The 17,980-nt window shown below is 42.2% G+C and overlaps 1 protein-coding gene across 5 annotated transcripts in view; it reads right to left on the bottom strand.

Moving 5' to 3' along the window:
- The window catches only part of LOC110516753 (speckle-type POZ protein-like A), a 69,403-nt gene extending 57,377 nt beyond the window's left edge, over positions 1 to 12,026 (bottom strand). The window contains exons 1-2 of one of the 5 annotated variants that reach the window (XM_036973569.1): positions 11,648 to 12,026; positions 10,263 to 10,419 (exon numbers count right to left, since the gene is read on the bottom strand). In XM_036973569.1, coding sequence (XP_036829464.1) covers positions 10,263 to 10,295 — 33 coding nt within the window. In that variant the 5' untranslated portion in view covers positions 10,296 to 10,419; positions 11,648 to 12,026. The remainder of the gene's footprint in view (positions 1 to 10,262; positions 10,420 to 11,647) is intronic. The other 4 variants (XM_036973570.1, XM_036973567.1, XM_036973566.1 and 1 more) reach the window with 4 other exon arrangements.
- Positions 12,027 to 17,980: the final 5,954 nt, after the last annotated feature.

Genomic DNA, 17,980 nt, shown 5'->3' with positions numbered 1-17,980 from the left:
CATTCACGTAACAGGCAGTCTCCTTGTGGAGTGCAACGAGAGAGAGGCAGGTCGTTATTGCGTTGGACTAGTTAACTGTAAAGGTGCAAGATTGGATCCCCCGAGCTGACAAGGTGAAAATCTGTCGTTCTTCCCCTGAACGAGGCAGTTAACCCACCGTTTCTAGGCCGTCATTGAAAATAAGAACGTGTTCTTAACTGACTTGCCTAGTTAAATAAAGATTAAATAAAGGTGTAAAATAAAATAAAAAATAAATAAAATCGGCGCCCAAAAATTCCGATTTCCGATTGTTATGAAAACTTGAAATCGGCCCTAATTAATCGTCCATTCCCATTAATCGTCGACCTCTAGTTTGGACCATGGTAGTTTGTTGGTGATGTGGACACCAAGGAACTTGAAGCTCTCGACCTGCTCTACTGCAGCCCCGTCAATGTGAATGGTGGCATGCTCAGCCATCCATTTCCAGTTGTCCACAATCAGCCTTTGTCTTGATCACCTTGAGGGAGAAGTTGTTGTCCTGGCACCACACTGCCAGGTCTCTGAACTCCCTATAGGCTGTCTCAGGCTTGATCACAGATAATGATAATGGTGTTGGAGTCGTGTTTGGCCACAAAGTCGTGGGTGAAAAGGGAGTACATGAGGGGACTGAGCACACATCCGAGGGGCCCCCGTGTTGCGGATCAGTGTGGCAGATGTTGCCTACCCTTCCCACCTTGGGGAAGCCCGTCAGGAAATCCAGGATCCAATTGCAGAGGGAGGTGTTTAGTCCTAGGGTCCTTAGCTTAGTGATGAGTCGAGGTCACTATGGTGTTGAACGCTGAGATGTAGTCAATGAACAGCATTCTGACGCAGGTGTTCCTTTTGTCCAGGTGGGAAAGGGCAGTGTGGAGTGCAATAGAGATTACATCATCCGTGGATCTGTTGGGTTGGTATGCGAATTAGAATTGGTCTAGTGTTTGAGATAATGCCGATGATGTGAGCCAACACCAGCCTTTCAAAGCACTTCATGGCTACAGACGTGAGTGCTACAGGTCGGTAGTAATTGGGCACAAAGACTATGGTGATCTTTTTGAAACATATTACAGACTCGGTCAGGGACAGCTTGAAAATGTCAGTAAAGACACCTGCAAGTTTGTCCGCGCATGCTCTGAGTGCATGTCCTGGTAATGCGTCTGGCCCTGCGGCCTTGTGAATGTTGACCTGTTTAAAGGTCTTATTCATGTCTGCTATGGAGACCGTGATCACATAGTAGTCTGGAACAGCTTGTTGGCCAATGCATGCCTTGAAGCACGCATATAAATAGTTTAGCTCCTCTGGCAGGCTCATGTCACTGGGCAGCTGGCGGCTGGGCTTCCCTTTGTAGCCCGTAATAGTTTGCAAGCCCTGCCACAACCAGCGAGCATTAGAGCCGGTGTAGTAGTATTCAATCTTAGTTATGTATTGACGCTGTTTGATGGTTTATCGGAGGGCATAGTGGGATTTCTTATAAGCATCCAGGTTAGTGTCACAATCCTTGAAAGTGGCAGCTCTACCCTTTAGCTCAATGCAGATGTTGCCTGTAATCCATGGCTTTTGGTTGGTGTACAGTTGAAGTCAGAAGTTTACATACACTTACCTTGGAGTCATTAAAACTCGTTTTTCAACCACTCCACAAATGTCTTGTTGCCAAAACTATAGTTTGTTAAGTCGGTTAGGACATCTACAAGTAATGTTTCCAACAATTGCTTAGACACAGTGAATTTTAAGTGAAATCATCTATCACGATTCCAGTGGGTCAGAAGTTTACATACACTCAGTTCACGGTGCCTTTAAACAGCTTGGAAAATTCCAGAAAATTATGTCATGGCTTTAGAAGCTTCTGATAAGCTAATTGACATCATTTGAGTCAATTGGAGGTATACCTGTGGATGTACACTGCTCAAAAAAATAAAGGGAACACTAAAATAACACATCCTAGATCTGAATGAATTAAATATTCTTATTCTTATTCTTGGTGTTAGGGGGCAGTATTTTATTTTTTGAAAAAAAAAGTTCCCGTTTTAAACAGGATATTTTGTCAGGAAAAGATGCTAGAATATGCATATAATTGACGGCTTTTGATAGAAAACACTAACGTTTCCAAAACTGTAAAGATATTGTCTGTGAGTATAACAGAACTGATGTTGCAGGCGAAAGCCTGAGAAAAATCCAATCCGGAAGTGCCCCAGGTTTTGAAAGCGCTGCGTGACTCCCTATATGGCTGTGAATGTACCATCAACGAGCTTACGCTTTCTACGTATTCCCCAAGGTGTCTACAGCATTGTGACGTAGTTTTACGCATTTCTGTTGAAGAATAGCCGTATCGGGGGCACATTGCGTAAGTGGTCACATGGTGGCTCCGAGAGAGATTCTCTCGTAAAGTGCAGAGGTAGCCATTACTCCAATCGGTCCTAGAGAAAAAATTATTGTCCCGACGGATATATTATCGAATAGATATTAGAAAAACACCTTGAGGGTGGATTCTAAACAACGTTTGCCATGTTTCTGTCGATATTATGGAGCTAATTTGGAATATTTTTCGGCGTTGTGGTGACCGCAATTTCCGGGCGATTTCTCTGCCAAACGTGAAGAACAAACGGAGCTATTTCGCCTACAAAAATAATATTTTGGGGAAAAATCTACTTTGGCTGTCTACCTGGGAGTCTCGTGAGTGAAAACATCCGAAGTTCATCAAAGGTAAACAATTTAATTTGATTGCTTTTCTGATTTCCGTGACAAGTTTACCTGCTGCTAGCAAGGCATAATGCTATGCTAGGCTATGATAAACTTACACAAATGCTTGTCTAGCATTGGCTGTAAAGCATATTTTGAAAATCTGAGATGACAGGGTGATTTAAAAAAGGCTAAGCAGTGTTCCAAAATATTTTGCTTGTGATTTTCACGAATAGGAAGATTTTCTAGGAAGATTTGTCCGTTGCGTTATGCTAATTAGTATCAGATGATGATAACGTCCCGTTCACAGGCTAGGCGTCACTACAGGTTAAATACTTTTCTTTACATAGTTGAATGTGCTGACAACAAAAATCACAAAAATGATCCATGGAAATCAAACGTATCAACCCATGGAGGTCTGGATTTGGAGTCACACTTAAAATGAAAGTGGAAAACCCCACTACAGGCTGATCCAACTTTGATGTAATGTCCTTAAAACGAGTCAAAATGAGGCTCAGTAGTGTGTGTGTGGCATCCACGTGCCTGTATGACCTCCCTATAACGCCTGGGCATGCTCCAGATGAGGTGGCGGATGGTCTCCTGAGGGATCTCCTCCCAGACCTGGACTAAAGCATCCGCCAACTCCTGGACAGTCTGTGGTGCAACGCCACGTTGCGTTGGTGGATGGAGCAAGACATGATGTCCCAGATGTGCTCAATTGGATTCAGGTATGGGGAACGGGCGGGCCAGTCCATAGCATCAATGCCTTCCTCTTGCAGGAACTGCTGACACACTCCAGCCACATGAGGTCTAGCATTGTCTTGCATTAAGAGGAACCCAGGGCCAACCGCACCAGCATATGGTCACACAAGGGATCTGAGGATCTCATCTCGGTACCTAATGGCAGTCAGGCTACCTCTGGCGAGCACATGGAGGGCTGTGCGGCCCCCCAAAGAAAAGCCACCCCACACCATGACTGACCCACCGCCAAACCGGTCATGCTGGAGGATGTTGCAGGCAGCAGAACGTTCTCCACGGCGTCTCCAGACTGTCACGTCTGTCACATGTGCTCAGTGTGACCCTGCTTTCATCTGTGAAGAGCACAGGGCGCCAGTGGTGAATTTGCCAATCTTGGTGTTCTCTGGCAAATGCTAAACGTCCTGCACGGTGTTGGGCTGTAAGCACAACCCCCACCTGTAGACGTCGGGCCCTCATACCACCCTCATGGAGTCTGTTTCTGACCGTTTGAGCAGACACATGCACATTTGTGGCCTGCTGGAGGTCATTTTGCAGGGCTCTAGCAGTGCTCCTCCTGCTCATCCTTACACAAAGGCGGAGGTAGCGGTCCTGCTGCTGGGTTGTTGCCCCCCTACGGCCTCCTCCACGTCTCCTGACGTACTGGCCTGTCTCCTGGTAGCACCTCCATGCTCTGGACACTACGCTGAGAGACACAGCAAACCTTCTTGCCACAGCTCGCATTCATGTGATGTATTCAGCATCTTGGCCATGTTCTGTTATAATCTCCACCCGGCACAGCCAGAAGAGGACTGGCCACCCCACATAGCCTGGTTCCTCTCTAGGTTTCTTCCTAGGTTTTGGCCTTTCTAGGGAGTTTTTCCTAGCCACCGTGCTTCTACACCTGCATTGCTTGCTGTTTGGGGTTTTAGGCTGGGTTTCTGTACAGCACTTTGAGATATCAGCTGATGTACGAAGGCCTATATAAATACATTTGATTTGATTTGATGTGCCATCCTGGATGAGCTGCACTACCTGAGCCACTTGTGTGGGTTGTAGACTCCGTCTCATGCTACCACTAGAGTGAAAGCACCGCCAGCATTCAAAAGTGACCAAAACATCAGCCAGGAAGCATAGGAACTGAGAAGTGGTCTGTGGTCACCACCTGCAGAACCACTCCTCCTGCTAATTGCCTATAATTTCCACCTGTTGTCTATTCCATTTGCACAACAGCATGTGAAATGTATTGTCAATCAGTGTTGCTTCCCAAGTGGACAGTTTGATTTCACAGAAGTGTGATGGACTTGGAGTTACATTGTGTTGTTTAAGTGTTCCCTTTATTTTTTTGAGCAGTGTATTTCAAGGCCTACCTTCAAACTCAGTGCCTCTTTGCTTGACATCATATGAAAATCAAAATAAATAAACAAAGACCTCAGATTTTTTTGTATAGACCTCCGCAAGTCTGGTTCATCCTTGGGAGCAATTTCTCAACACCTGAAGGTAACACGTTCATCTGTACAAACAATAGTACGCAAGTATAAACACCATGGGACCACCCAGCCGTCAAACCGCTCAGGAAGGAGACGCGTTCTGTCTCCCAGAGTAATCCCAGAACAGCAGCAACGGACCTTGTTAAGATGCTGGAGGAAACGGGTACAAAAGTGTCTATATCCACAGTAAAACAAGTATTTTTCGACATAACCTGAAAGGCTGCACAGCAAGGAAGAAGCCACTTCTCCAAAAACGCCACAAAACAGCCCGACTACAGTTCGCAACTGCACATGGGGACAAAGATCGCACTTTTTGGAGAAATGTCCTCTGGTCTGTTGAAACAAAAATAGAACTGTTTGGCCATAATGACCATCGTTATGTTTGGAGGAAAAAGGGGGAGGCTTACAAGCCGAAGAACACCATCCCAACCGTGAAGCATGGGGGTGGCAGCATCATGTTTTGGGGATGTTTTGCTGCAGGAGGGACTTGTGCACTTCACAAAATAGATGGCATCATGTGGCAGGAAAATGATGTTGCTTCAACATATCCACATCTCAAGACAGGAAGTTAAAGCTTGGTCGCAAATGGGTCTTCCAAATGGACAATGACCCCAAGCATACTACCAAAAGGACAACAAAGTCAAGGTATTGGAGTGGACATCACAAAGCCCTGATCTCAATCCTATAGAACATTTGTGGGCAGAACTAAAAAAGTGTGCGTGAGCAAGGAGGCCTACAAACCTGACTCATTTACACCAGCTCTGTCAGGAGGAATGGGCCAAAATGCACCCAACTTATTGTTGGAAGCTTGAGGAAGGCTACCTGAAACGTTTGACCTAAGTTAAACAATTTAAAGGCAATGCTACCAAATACTAATCAAGTGTATGTAAACTACTGAAACACTGGGAATGTGGAGAAATAAATAAAAGCTGAAATAAATCACTATTATTCTGACATTTCAAATTTTTTAAATAAAGTGGTGATCCTAACTAACCTAAGGCAGGGAATTTTTACTAGGATTAAATATCAGGAATTGTGAAAAACTGAGTTTAAATGGATTTGGCTAAGATGTATGTTAACTTCAACTGTACGTACGGTCACTGTGGGGACAACGTCATCAATGCACTTACTGATGAAGCCAATGACTGATGTGGTGTATTCCTCAATGCCATCTGATGAGTCCCGGAACATATTCCAGTCTGTGCTAGCAAAATAGTTCTGTAGCTTAGCATCTGCGTCATCTGACTACCGAGTCACTGGTACTTCCTGCTTTAGTTTTTGCAGAAATCAGAAGGATAGAATTATGGTCAGATTTGCCAAATGTAGGGCGATCTTTGTATGCATCGCTGTGTGTGGAGGAAAGGTGGTCTATTTTTCCCTCTCTGGTTGCACATGTGGTAGAAATTAGGTAAAAAAAGATTTAAGTTTCCCTGCATTAAAGTCACTGGCCACTAGGAGCATTTTCTTGTTTGCTTATGGCCTTTTAGATTACTACGGAAAATACAGATAAATAAAACTCTAGGTAAATAGTGTGGTCTACAGCTTATCATGAGGTATTCTAACGCAGGTGAACAAAACCGAAACGTCTTGGGCCTATAGGCTACCTTTGCAGATTTGGCCACTTTAGTAGCGATACCAACCGTATCAAAACATATAGGTCTATGGGCTAGACTACATAATGCATGCGACTATGATTTGAAGAAGTGGCAAAAAAAATGCATGAACTGTTTCTTGCCTTAGACTGCACCCGCTGGGCATTATTCACAAGATAATATTTTCATCCATCAGAATATTCTCAATTAAATCTTGTCTTTCCATATACAAAATAATATAAGTGTGAAATTTGTTTGGATTTTGAATGGACCATTATCCTGCACCTGTCAGATCAGTTTTCCATTTCTATGTTTGAGCTGCTTTTGAAAGTAAAATTCAAATTGAAAACATTATTGGCATTGGGTTAGAGTTAGGGTTAGCCCTAACCCATTGTTGAATTTGATTTTCATAACGGCAAGCTAGGACTGATGGTTTGGTTTGCTATACTAAAAAGTCTGGTTTACACAGCAACTACTGTAGCTATCTAGTAAACTTGCAAGCTACTTCTACGTACAAATTAACACATTTCTAGTGGCAAATGCGTTAAATTATAGACGTGGTATAAAATGCAACTACACTAGCATGACATGGAACACAACACGCAATGCCCCTGTTGACGATCCCTATTATTTTGTTTATCTTGAATGTGTTTTTTCACTTTATCAGATATATATGGTAATGAATTGAGTCAATTCCTGTGAGAGTTGGGATATACAGTGCATTCAGAAAGTATTCACACCACTTGACTTCTCCAAATGTTGTGTTATGGGCTGAAAATAAAAATGGATGAAATTGAGGTGTGTAGGCTAGTAACACAAATACCCCCTATTGTCAAAGTGGAATTATGTTTACACATTTTTACAAATTAATTAAAAATGAAAAGCAATAGCACCTGACTTGCTGCACCCTCGACAACTACTGTGATTATTATTATTTGACCCTGCTGGTCATTTATGAACATTTGAACATCTTGGCCATGTTCTGTTATTATCTCCACCCGGCACAGCCAGAAGAGGACTGGCCACCCCTCATAGCCTGGTTCCTCTCCAGGTTTCTTCCTAGGTTTTGGCCTTTCTAGGGAGTTTTTCCTAGCTACCGTGCTTCTACACCTGCATTGCTTGCTGTTTGGGGTTTTAGGCTGGGTTTCTGTACAGCACTTTGAGATATCAGCTGATGTGCGAAGGGCTACATAAATAAATTACATTTTGATAGCGTTGAACATGATTTTTGAATGACTACCACACATAAAGATAATTGTAAGGTCCCACAGTCAAGCAGTGAATTTCTAACAGATTCAACCACAAAGACCAGGGAGGTTTTCCAATGCCTCACAAAGCACACCGATTGGTAAATGTGTATAAAATATATATATATATTTTTTAAAGTAGACATTGAATATCCCTTTGGGAAACGAGGATACCTAGTCAGTTGTACAACTGAATTCATTCAACTGAAATGTGTCTTCCACATTTAACCCAACCCCTCCGAGAGGTGCGGGGGGCTGCCTTACAATCAACATCCACGTCAATGGCGCCCGGGGAACAGTGGCTTAACTGCCTTGCTCAGGGGAACAGTGGCTTAACTGCCTTGCTCAGGGGAACAGTGGCTTAACTGCCTTGCTCAGGGGAACAGTGGCTTAACTGCCTTGCTCAGGGGCAGAACGGCAGATTTTTGTCTTGTGAGCTTGGGGATTCGATCCAGCAACCTTTCGGTTACTGGCCCAAAGCTCCTACGGGCCAGGCTACCCTCCTACCGGCCAGGCTACTCAAGCATGGTGAAGTTATTAATTACATTTTGGATGGGGTATCAATACATCCAGTCACTACAAAGACACAGGTTTCATTCCTAACTCAGTTGCCAGAGAGGAAGGAAACCGCTCAGGGATTTCACCATGAGGCCAATGGGGACTTTAAAACAGAGTTCAATGGCTGTGATAGGAGAAAACAGAGGATGGATCAACAACATTACTCCACAATACTAACCTAATTGACAGAGTGAAAAGAAGGAAGCCTGTACAGAACACAAATATTCCAAAATATGCCTCCTGTTTGCAACAAGGCACTAAAGTAAAACTGCAAAGAATGTGGCAAAGAAATGAACTATGTCCTGAATAAATATTATGTTTGGGGCAAATCCAACACATCACTTCGCACCACACTCCATATTTTCAAGCACGGTGGTGGTTGCGTTATATTATGGGTATGTTCGTCATCGGAAAGGACTAGGGAGATTTTTAGGATAAAAATAAATGGAATAGAGCTAAGCTAGGGCAACATCTTAAGAGTACAACCTGGTTCATTCTGCACTCCAACAAACACTGGGAAACAAATTCACCTTACAGCAGGACAATAACCTAAAACACAATGCCAAATATACCCTGGAGTTGATTGCCAAGATGGCGTTGAATGTTCCTGAGTTGCCTAGTTACGGTTTAGACTTAAACTGGCGTGAAAATCTATGGCAAGACTTGAAAATGGCCACCTAGCAATGACAGAGCCTGAATATTTTTTAAAGAATAATGTGCCGATATAGTACAATCCAGATGTGCAAAGTTCTTAGAGACTTACCCAGAAAGACTCACAGCTGTAATCGCTGCCAACGGTGATTCTAACAGGTATTGACTCAGGGGTAGGAATAATTATGTAATCAAGATATTAGCGTTATATATTTCATAAATATTTAATACATTTTCGAATTTTTCTTCCACTTTCACTACATAGTATTGTGTTGATCGTTCAATTATTATTTTTTTTTACAATTAAATCTATTTTAATCCCACCTTGTAACAAAATGTGGAAAAAGCCAAGGAGTGTGAATACTTTGTCCACCCCTATTCTTTGACACCCTGATGAAGGCTGTTGTAGACACAACACGTCTGTGTTCTTTAATTTTTATTCTTGCCATGCATAAGCCGTAAAACATATAGGCTTTTACATTTTTCCACTATATGAGAGTGCCTTGATTACTTCTGTAAGTTTGTTTGCACAAAGGCTTTTCGGGCATTGTTTGCTATCTAGCATCAACTTCTTGTTGATCTATAGTATTTCATAATCAAAGACCTCATAGATTTACTATAAACCGAAGAACCTCTGTGTCTCTGCATTTGCAATGATGTCAGTACATTTGGTAGGCTAATAATGACCATCAGAGTGCAGTTTTGGAGAATCCTAGTTAACGGTCAAGTGGAATTTGACACCAGTGACTCATGACTGCCGGTGTGGCGACAACACTAGCCCCCAGACAACACTAGCCCCGTCTCAACAGTCTCGTCTCAACAGTCTCGTCTCAACAGTCTCGTCATCATCTAGCTGTGTTTCATGTCTCAACAGCTCTGGAAGACAACACTGATGTTGAGCTGCCCTGTGACAACTGAAACTTTCAAACTTCTGCTTGCTTCTTATTTGCCCAGGCATACTATTCTAATTAAGACTGGTGAGGACAACAAAACACACCCATCATCTTATTTAGACTGGTGAGGACACCAAAACACACCCATCATCCCTAACCCTTCTTATTTAGACTGGTGAGGACAACAAAACACACCCGTCATCCCTAATCCTTCTTATTTAGACTGGTGAGGACAACAAAACACACCCATCATCCCCAACCCTTCATATGTAGACTGGTGATGATATAATACAAAATCCACCAGACTATGAATAACTTGATATGCATTGTAACATATCCACTACGTTTCTATCATGGCGTTAAGTTGGTAAGAAAACAGACCTTTCGAACTTGTACTGTACTCACCAGCAGATGTTGATAGGAATGCTTATATTTCATGCTATTGATGGGAATCCCATGTACGCACCTCAGGACGGGTGATCAAAGTAATGGTTAGAGATCAGAGTTCCCTTGGACCTAGGTTATCACTGACTGCTTCATGGTGCTGTCTGGAGATCCCACTCTGAGGAAAGAACATAACCAACAATTAGACACTTGTTGGGACAAATAAAAAATAAACCCTTTTGTCATCTGGGCCTGAAAAATAAGTTACTTTGAAAAAGCAGCAGTGTCCTGACATGGCTACAGATCAACCAACACCCTGATAATAACCAACATAAATAATGGCAGAATAAGATATATAGATATATAATAATATTCCATATATCTCGTCATATCTCTTAGAAGCATGTAGGACTTGTCAAATGACACAGCTGTAGTCTGATGTTTTGGAGCAAGCTAGCTAGCTAAAGTTACTGGATGTTAGCTCTCAAAATGTTCACTTAATGTTTACCTGGGATCCCACATAAAACATAATTGTAGCTAAAAGCTTTTATGAATGTCAGTTGGTGAACAGTGAGAAATAGTTTGCTTTATAAGTGCCACATCTTCCAAACAAAAGTAGCTAGCCAGCTAAGGACCGGTCTCTTGTCCTTACTGACATGTCAGCTAACAATATAGCCGGATAGTTTATCTTTGTTCATCCTTTTGTTTTAGGACAAACGTACAATATGACAATATGCAGCCAGAAGATGTCATCTTTATCGGTGGTTTGTGTTGGCTAGCTAACGTTAAATTAGCTAGATTCAAAATAGCTATCTAGACTGCCCTCTAAACTAGTTAAACTAGCTAGCTTGATAAATGTTTGGTAAACTGGCGAAGCTGTACTATGACTATGTACTGTAGCATAGCACGCTAGCTCACGTCGAAAATAGTTGATTCCTCTGCGAGATAGCTATCAAAACTCCAACTAAATAACTGGTTGACTAACTTAACGTTAACAATAACACGGTGGCACAACTAATGGCCAACTGGGAAGTGTAGTTAGCCGCGTTAGCTAACGCTGGCTGTTTGACCAGGCCTGGCTAGCTAAAAGCAGCTTTAAAATCACTGTTGTTATGTTTGACCAGGCCTGGCTAGCTAACAGCAGCTTTAAAATCACTGTTAATCTGATTGGTCAAAATCAGGCTTCGAAACAAAGGCGCCTCAGCACATTCTGGGAAACACTGGTACCAACCACTAGTACACTAGTTACAGATGCTCAAATGCAAACACAATGATTGGTAACTGAACAACACGACTGGTTCGATAATAATGTTTTATGGTTAGGGTCCAACAAAATGCTTATTCTAATGGAAAAGGTTAGCTAGCTAGGGGAAATGGGAAAAAATAATATTTTTTTTACTACGAACCTTTCATTTCCATGCTTCCACTAAATGCAACGAATCGTATCTCAGCCGTTCATTTCACCATCAGTTATTTTTGCTAAACAATGTAAAACTGCGTTTGAAACATTCTAGATACGCAAGATTTATAGCTATATGTTTTTCAAAGTCTACCATGCTAGGCTAGTTGTAGCTTTGTGTGGTGGCGGCAGATCAGCTAGCTTCTCCCTGCAGACAACGCGTGCGCGGAAATGGCAAACTTCCTGGTGTCATCAGCAGGTGATTTCTGTGGTGTGTTTTAGCCTGCTCAGCCCTCGTGCCGCTTTCAAAACAACTGGCCACTCGGAACAATACAAGGTCAAGTCATGACGTCAGTGATCTTCAGGTCGGAAAGTTGGAGCTCAAGAAAGAGACCAGAGTTCCCGAGATGGAATTCCGAGTTGGATGACCGACCGTTCAAATCAAAATTTTCCCAGTCGGATTTCGCTTTTTCCGAGTTCCCAATAGTTTTGGACGCACTGAAGTCGGAATTCGGAGATATCAGAGTTACCAGTTGTTTTGAACGCGGCATCACTCAGTGGAGGGAAAATGACTAATTTGTCATATTTAAAAAAAAATATATATATATATATATATATATATATATATATATATATATATATATATATATATATATATATATATATATATATATCACCTTTATTTAACCAGGTATGCCAGTTGAGAACAAGTTTACAACTGCGACCTGGCCAAGATAAAGAAAAGCAGTGCCACAAAAAACAACAGTTACACATGGGATAAACAAAAATACAGTCAATAACACAATAGAAAAATCTATATACAGTGTGTGCAAATGGAGTAAGGAGGTTAGGCAATAAATAGGCCATAGTATTTGTGTTAACTGAGTCTGCCAGATCAGAGGCATTAGAGGACAAGGGATGTTCTCTTGATAGGTGTGTGAATTGGACTGTTTTCCTGTCAAATGTATGGAGTAAAAAGTACATTATTTTCTTCAGGAATTTAGTGAAGTAAAAGTCAAAGTTGTCAAAAAATTTTAAATAGTAAAGTAAAGTACAGATACCCCAAAAACGGCTTAAGTAGTACTTCAAAGTATTTTTACTTAGGTATTTTACACCACTGGCATCACTCTATTGTTCAATGTGTTTGTAGCCTAAAATGTTACAAGCATTAAAGAATGAGGGACCTGCAGGTAAATACTCTAGTCTTGTGAAAGTACTACTATGAGTTGGAGCGACAACATTCCTTCAAATTTTAAGTGTCTTCTAGTGGTTATTTTACTGGCAAACAAAATAAGTCCAGTTTATTGGATTGGAATCCCTAACTGTGCTTTGTTTGCACGCAGCCCTCCTTTCTTTTATCTCCTTCTCTCTCCCTCTGACATCACTCGCATAGTGAACAGGAAGCAGATTGGGTAATGCCGCTTTCAAGACAACTTGGAACTCAGAATTAACGAGGTGAAATCATGACGTCATGTTGGAAAGTCGGAGCTCTAGAAAGATGCCAGAGTTTCCGACTTGGAATTACGTTTTGAAAGACCGATCAAAACTATTTTTCCAAGGCGGCCCTTGTTTTTTCCGAGTTCGCCGTTTATTTGACTGCACTGAAATCAGAAGTTGGAGATTTCCGATTTCTGAGCTCCCAGTTGGTTTGAACGCTGCATAAGCCGCTCAGAAACAATACAGTAAAATGACACCCTGTAGGCCTGTGATAACCAGACGTTCGCATGCTTCGCATCCCAAACAGTTTGTGCATACACTATATTATAACAACATTTTGTGAATTTTGGTCTTCTGCAAGGTTTTTTTCGGCATTTCCCAAAAATGTTTTTGAGGCATACTGAAGTCGGTAGCCAAAGTTTTAAGCCCCTTAGTTGGTGATTGGTCAACAGAGGGTTAACCCAATAGAGCCCCACAGTGAAGGTGTCATAATACCCATAAAACCTAGTGGTCAAACAGGAAAATGGTTCCAATCGTTTATCCACCATTCGTTTTTCCCATAGGGGAGTTTAGAAACACTTAAAATAAGTGCTGTGTTTCGTGTAGGCTTACCCTGGCGTAACATTTTGATAATTGTGTAAATCTCTCTTGGACAAGGTAACCTTTATCAATATATTAGCCACAAATGAAATGCTACTTAGCTGCTAATGTGGCTATCACACAGAACTAGAGAGAGGAAGAAGAGGCCCAACTTGTGGGAAAATATATCTCCCTCCAGCAGGTGGCGTGTTTTCGTTGTTTGGCCCTCCAAGCAAGGAGTTTTTGTATGGAGGTCAATGAGATATTGTTGAATTTGGTCAATGAAAAAAATGTATGGCTTATTTGCTACGTGAGGTTTATTTGATCGAACATAAGTTTCGTAATGCTTAAGTTGTTACGAGTGTACTGAAATAAGTAGGACACGTGACATCCTGGCAACTTTGAGAAAAAACACTTTATATTGGAATTGTCTCGAGATGGAATGAGGCTAGTAGAATAGCATCTCTCTCCATTGAATACAGGCGGTTGACGTCAACAACCCTCATTGAATATTCAAAAAGGATTACAATAATGAGATGTATCCACCAGTCTAAAGAAAAGATAGCCAGGAGCTGGACTTCCATTGTTAGGGTGGAGAAATATGTATCCTGTCAGTATATCCATAATCTTTGAGAATTTAACAAAATGTGGAAAAAGTCAAGTCAATACTTATTTTCCACCATAATTTGCAAATAAATTCATTAAAATCCTACAATGTGATTTTCTAATTTTGTCTGTCATAGTTGAAGTGTACCTATGATGAAAATTACAGGCCTCTCTCATCTTTTTAAGTGGGAGAACTTGCACAATTGGTGGCTGACTAACTACTTTTTTGCCCCACTGTATAACATTTTCCGACAAGATAGAACTGCCAAAGGGGGCGGTGTTGCAATCTACTGCAGAGATAGGCTGCAGAGTTCTGTCTTACTATCCAGGTCAAACAATTTGAGCTTCTACTTTTAAATATCCACCTTTCCAGAAACAAGTCTCTCACCGTTGCCGCTTGCTATAGACCACACTCTGCCCCCAGCTGTGCCCTGGTCACCATATGTGAATTGATTGCCCCCCATCTATCTTCAGAGCTCGTGCTGTTAGTTGACCTAAACTGTGACATGCTTAGCACCCCGGCCATCCCACAATCTAAGCTTGATGCCCTCAATCTCACACAAATTATCAATGAACCCACTGGGTACAACCCCAAATCCGTAAACACGGGCACCCTCATAGATATCATCCTAACCAACTTGCCCTGCAAATACACCTCTGCTGTTTTCAACCAAGATCTCAGCGACCACTGCCTCATTGCCTGCATCCGTAATGGGTCTGTGGTCAAACAACTACCACTCATCACTGTCAAACACACCGTAAAACACTTCAGCGAGCAGGCCTTTCTAATCGACCTGGCCCAGGTATCCTGGAAAGATATTGACCTCATCCCGTCAGTAGAGGATGCCTGGTTATTCTTTAAAAGTGCCTTCCTCACCATTCAATAAGCATGCCCCATTCAAAAATTTTAGAACCAGGAACAGATATAGCCCTTGGTTCTCTCCAGACCTAACTGCCCTTGACCAGCTCAAAAACATCCAGTGGCATTCTGCATTAGCATCGAACAGCCCCTGTGATATGCAACTTCTCAGGGAAGTTAGGAACAAATATACACAGGCAGTTAGGAAAGCTAAGGCTAGCTTTTTCAAGCAGAAACTTCCATCCTGTAGCACAAACTCAAAACATTTCTGGGACACTAAAGTCCATGGAGCATAAGAGCACCTCCTCCCAGCTGCACACTGCACTGAGGCTAGGAAACACTGTCACCACCGATAAATCCACTTTAATTGAGAATTTCAATAAGCATTTTTCTACGTCTGGCCATGCTTTCCATCTGGCCACCCCTACCCCAATCAACAGCCCCCCACCCCCCACAACAACTCGCCCAAGCCTCCCCATTTCTCCTTCACCCAAATCCAGATAGCTGATGTTCTGAAAGAGCTGCAAAATCTGGACCCCTACAATTCAGCTAGACAATCTGGACCCTCTCTTTCTAAAAATTATCTGCTGAAATTGTTGCAACCCCTATTACTAGCCTGTTCAACCTCTCTTTCGTATCGTCTGAGATTCCGATAGATTGGAAAGCTGCCGCGGTCATCCCCCTCTTCAAAAGGGGGAGTCACTCTAGACCCAAACGGCTACAGACCTATATCTATCCTACCCTGCCTTTCTAAGGTCTTCAAAAGCCAAGTTAACAAACAGATCACAGACCATTTCGAATCCCACTGTACCTTCTCCGCTATGCTATGCTCCAGTTTCCGAGCTGGTCATGGGTGCACCTCAGCCACGCTCAAGGTCCTAAACGATATCATAACCGCCATCTATATAAGACAATACTGTGCAGCCGCATTCAGCGACCTGTTCAAGGCTTATCGGCAGACTCAACAGCCTTGGTTTCTCAAATGACTCCCTTGCCTGGTTTACCAACTACTACTCAAATCAAATCAAATTTTATTTGTCACATACACATGGTTAGCAGATGTTAATGCGAGTGTAGCGAAATGCTTGTGCTTCTAGTTCCGACAATGCAGTAATAACCAACAAGTAATCTAGCTAACAATTCCAAAACTACTACCTTATAGACACAAGTGTAAGGGGATAAGGAATATGTACATAGAGATATATGAATGAGTGATGGTACAGAGCGGCATAGGCAAGATACAGTAGATGGTATTGAGTGCAGTATATACATATGAGATGAGTATGTAAACAAAGTGGCATAGTTAAAGTGGCTAGTGATACATGTATTACATAAAGATGCAGTAGATGATATAGAGTACAGTATATACATATACATATGAGATGAATAATGTAGGGTATGTAAACATTATATTAGGTAGCATTGAACTCAGACAGAGTTCAGCGTGTCAAATCGGAGGTCCTGTTGTCCGGAACTCTGGCAGTCTCTATGGGGGTGCCACAGGGTTAAATTCTCAGGCAGACTCTTTTCTCTGTAAACATCAATGATGCCGCTCTTGCTGTGATTCTCTGATCCACCTCTATGCAGACGACACCATTCTGTATACTTCTGGCCCATCTTTGGACACTAACCTCCAGACGAGCTTCAATGACATACAGTGCCTTGCGAAAGTATTCGGCCCCCTTGAACTTTGCGACCGTTTGCCACATTTCAGGCTTCAAACATAAAGATATAAAACTGTATTTTTTTGTGAAGAATCAACAACAAGTGGGACACAATCATGAAGTGGAACGACATTTATTGGATATTTCAAACTTTTTTAACAAATCAAAAACTGAAAAATTGGGCGTGCAAAATTATTCAGCCCCCTTAAGTTAATACTTTGTAGCGCCACCTTTTGCTGCGATTACAGCTGTAAGTCGCTTGGGGTATGTCTCTATCAGTTTTGCACATCGAGAGACTGACATTTTTTCCCATTCCTCCTTGCAAAACAGCTCGAGCTCAGTGAGGTTGGATGGAGAGCATTTGTGAACAGCAGTTTTCAGTTCTTTCCACAGATTCTCGATTGGATTCAGGTCTGGACTTTGACTTGGCCATTCTAACACCTGGATATGTTTATTTTTGAACCATTCCAGTGTAGATTTTGCTTTATGTTTTGGATCATTGTCTTGTTGGAAGACAAATCTCCGTCCCAGTCTCAGGTCTTTTGCAGACTCCATCAGGTTTTCTTCCAGAATGGTCCTGTATTTGGCTCCATCCATCTTCCCATCAATTTTAACCATCTTCCCTGTCCCTGCTGAAGAAAAGCAGGCCCAAACCATGATGCTGCCACCACCATGTTTGACAGTGGGGATGGTGTGTTCAGCTGTGTTGCTTTTACGCCAAACATAACGTTTTGCATTGTTGCCAAAAAGTTCAATTTTGGTTTCATCTGACCAGAGCACCTTCTTCCACATGTTTGGTGTGTCTCCCAGGTGGCTTGTGGCAAACTTTAAACGACACTTTTTATGGATATCTTTAAGAAATGGCTTTCTTCTTGCCACTCTTCCATAAAGGCCAGATTTGTGCAATATACGACTGATTGTTGTCCTATGGACAGAGTCTCCCACCTCAGCTGTAGATCTCTGCAGTTCATCCAGAGTGATCATGGGCCTCTTGGCTGCATCTCTGATCAGTCTTCTCCTTGTATGAGCTGAAAGTTTAGAGGGACGGCCAGGTCTTGGTAGATTTGCAGTGGTCTGATACTCCTTCCATTTCAATATTATCGCTTGCACAGTGCTCCTTGGGATGCTTAAAGCTTGGGAAATCTTTTTGTATCCAAATCCGGCTTGAAACTTCTTCACAACAGTATCTCGGACC

This window comes from Oncorhynchus mykiss, unplaced genomic scaffold (assembly GCF_013265735.2).
Source record: "Oncorhynchus mykiss isolate Arlee unplaced genomic scaffold, USDA_OmykA_1.1 un_scaffold_267, whole genome shotgun sequence".
Taxonomy (NCBI): domain Eukaryota; kingdom Metazoa; phylum Chordata; class Actinopteri; order Salmoniformes; family Salmonidae; genus Oncorhynchus; species Oncorhynchus mykiss.
This window is presented reverse-complemented; position numbering and strand designations above follow the sequence as displayed.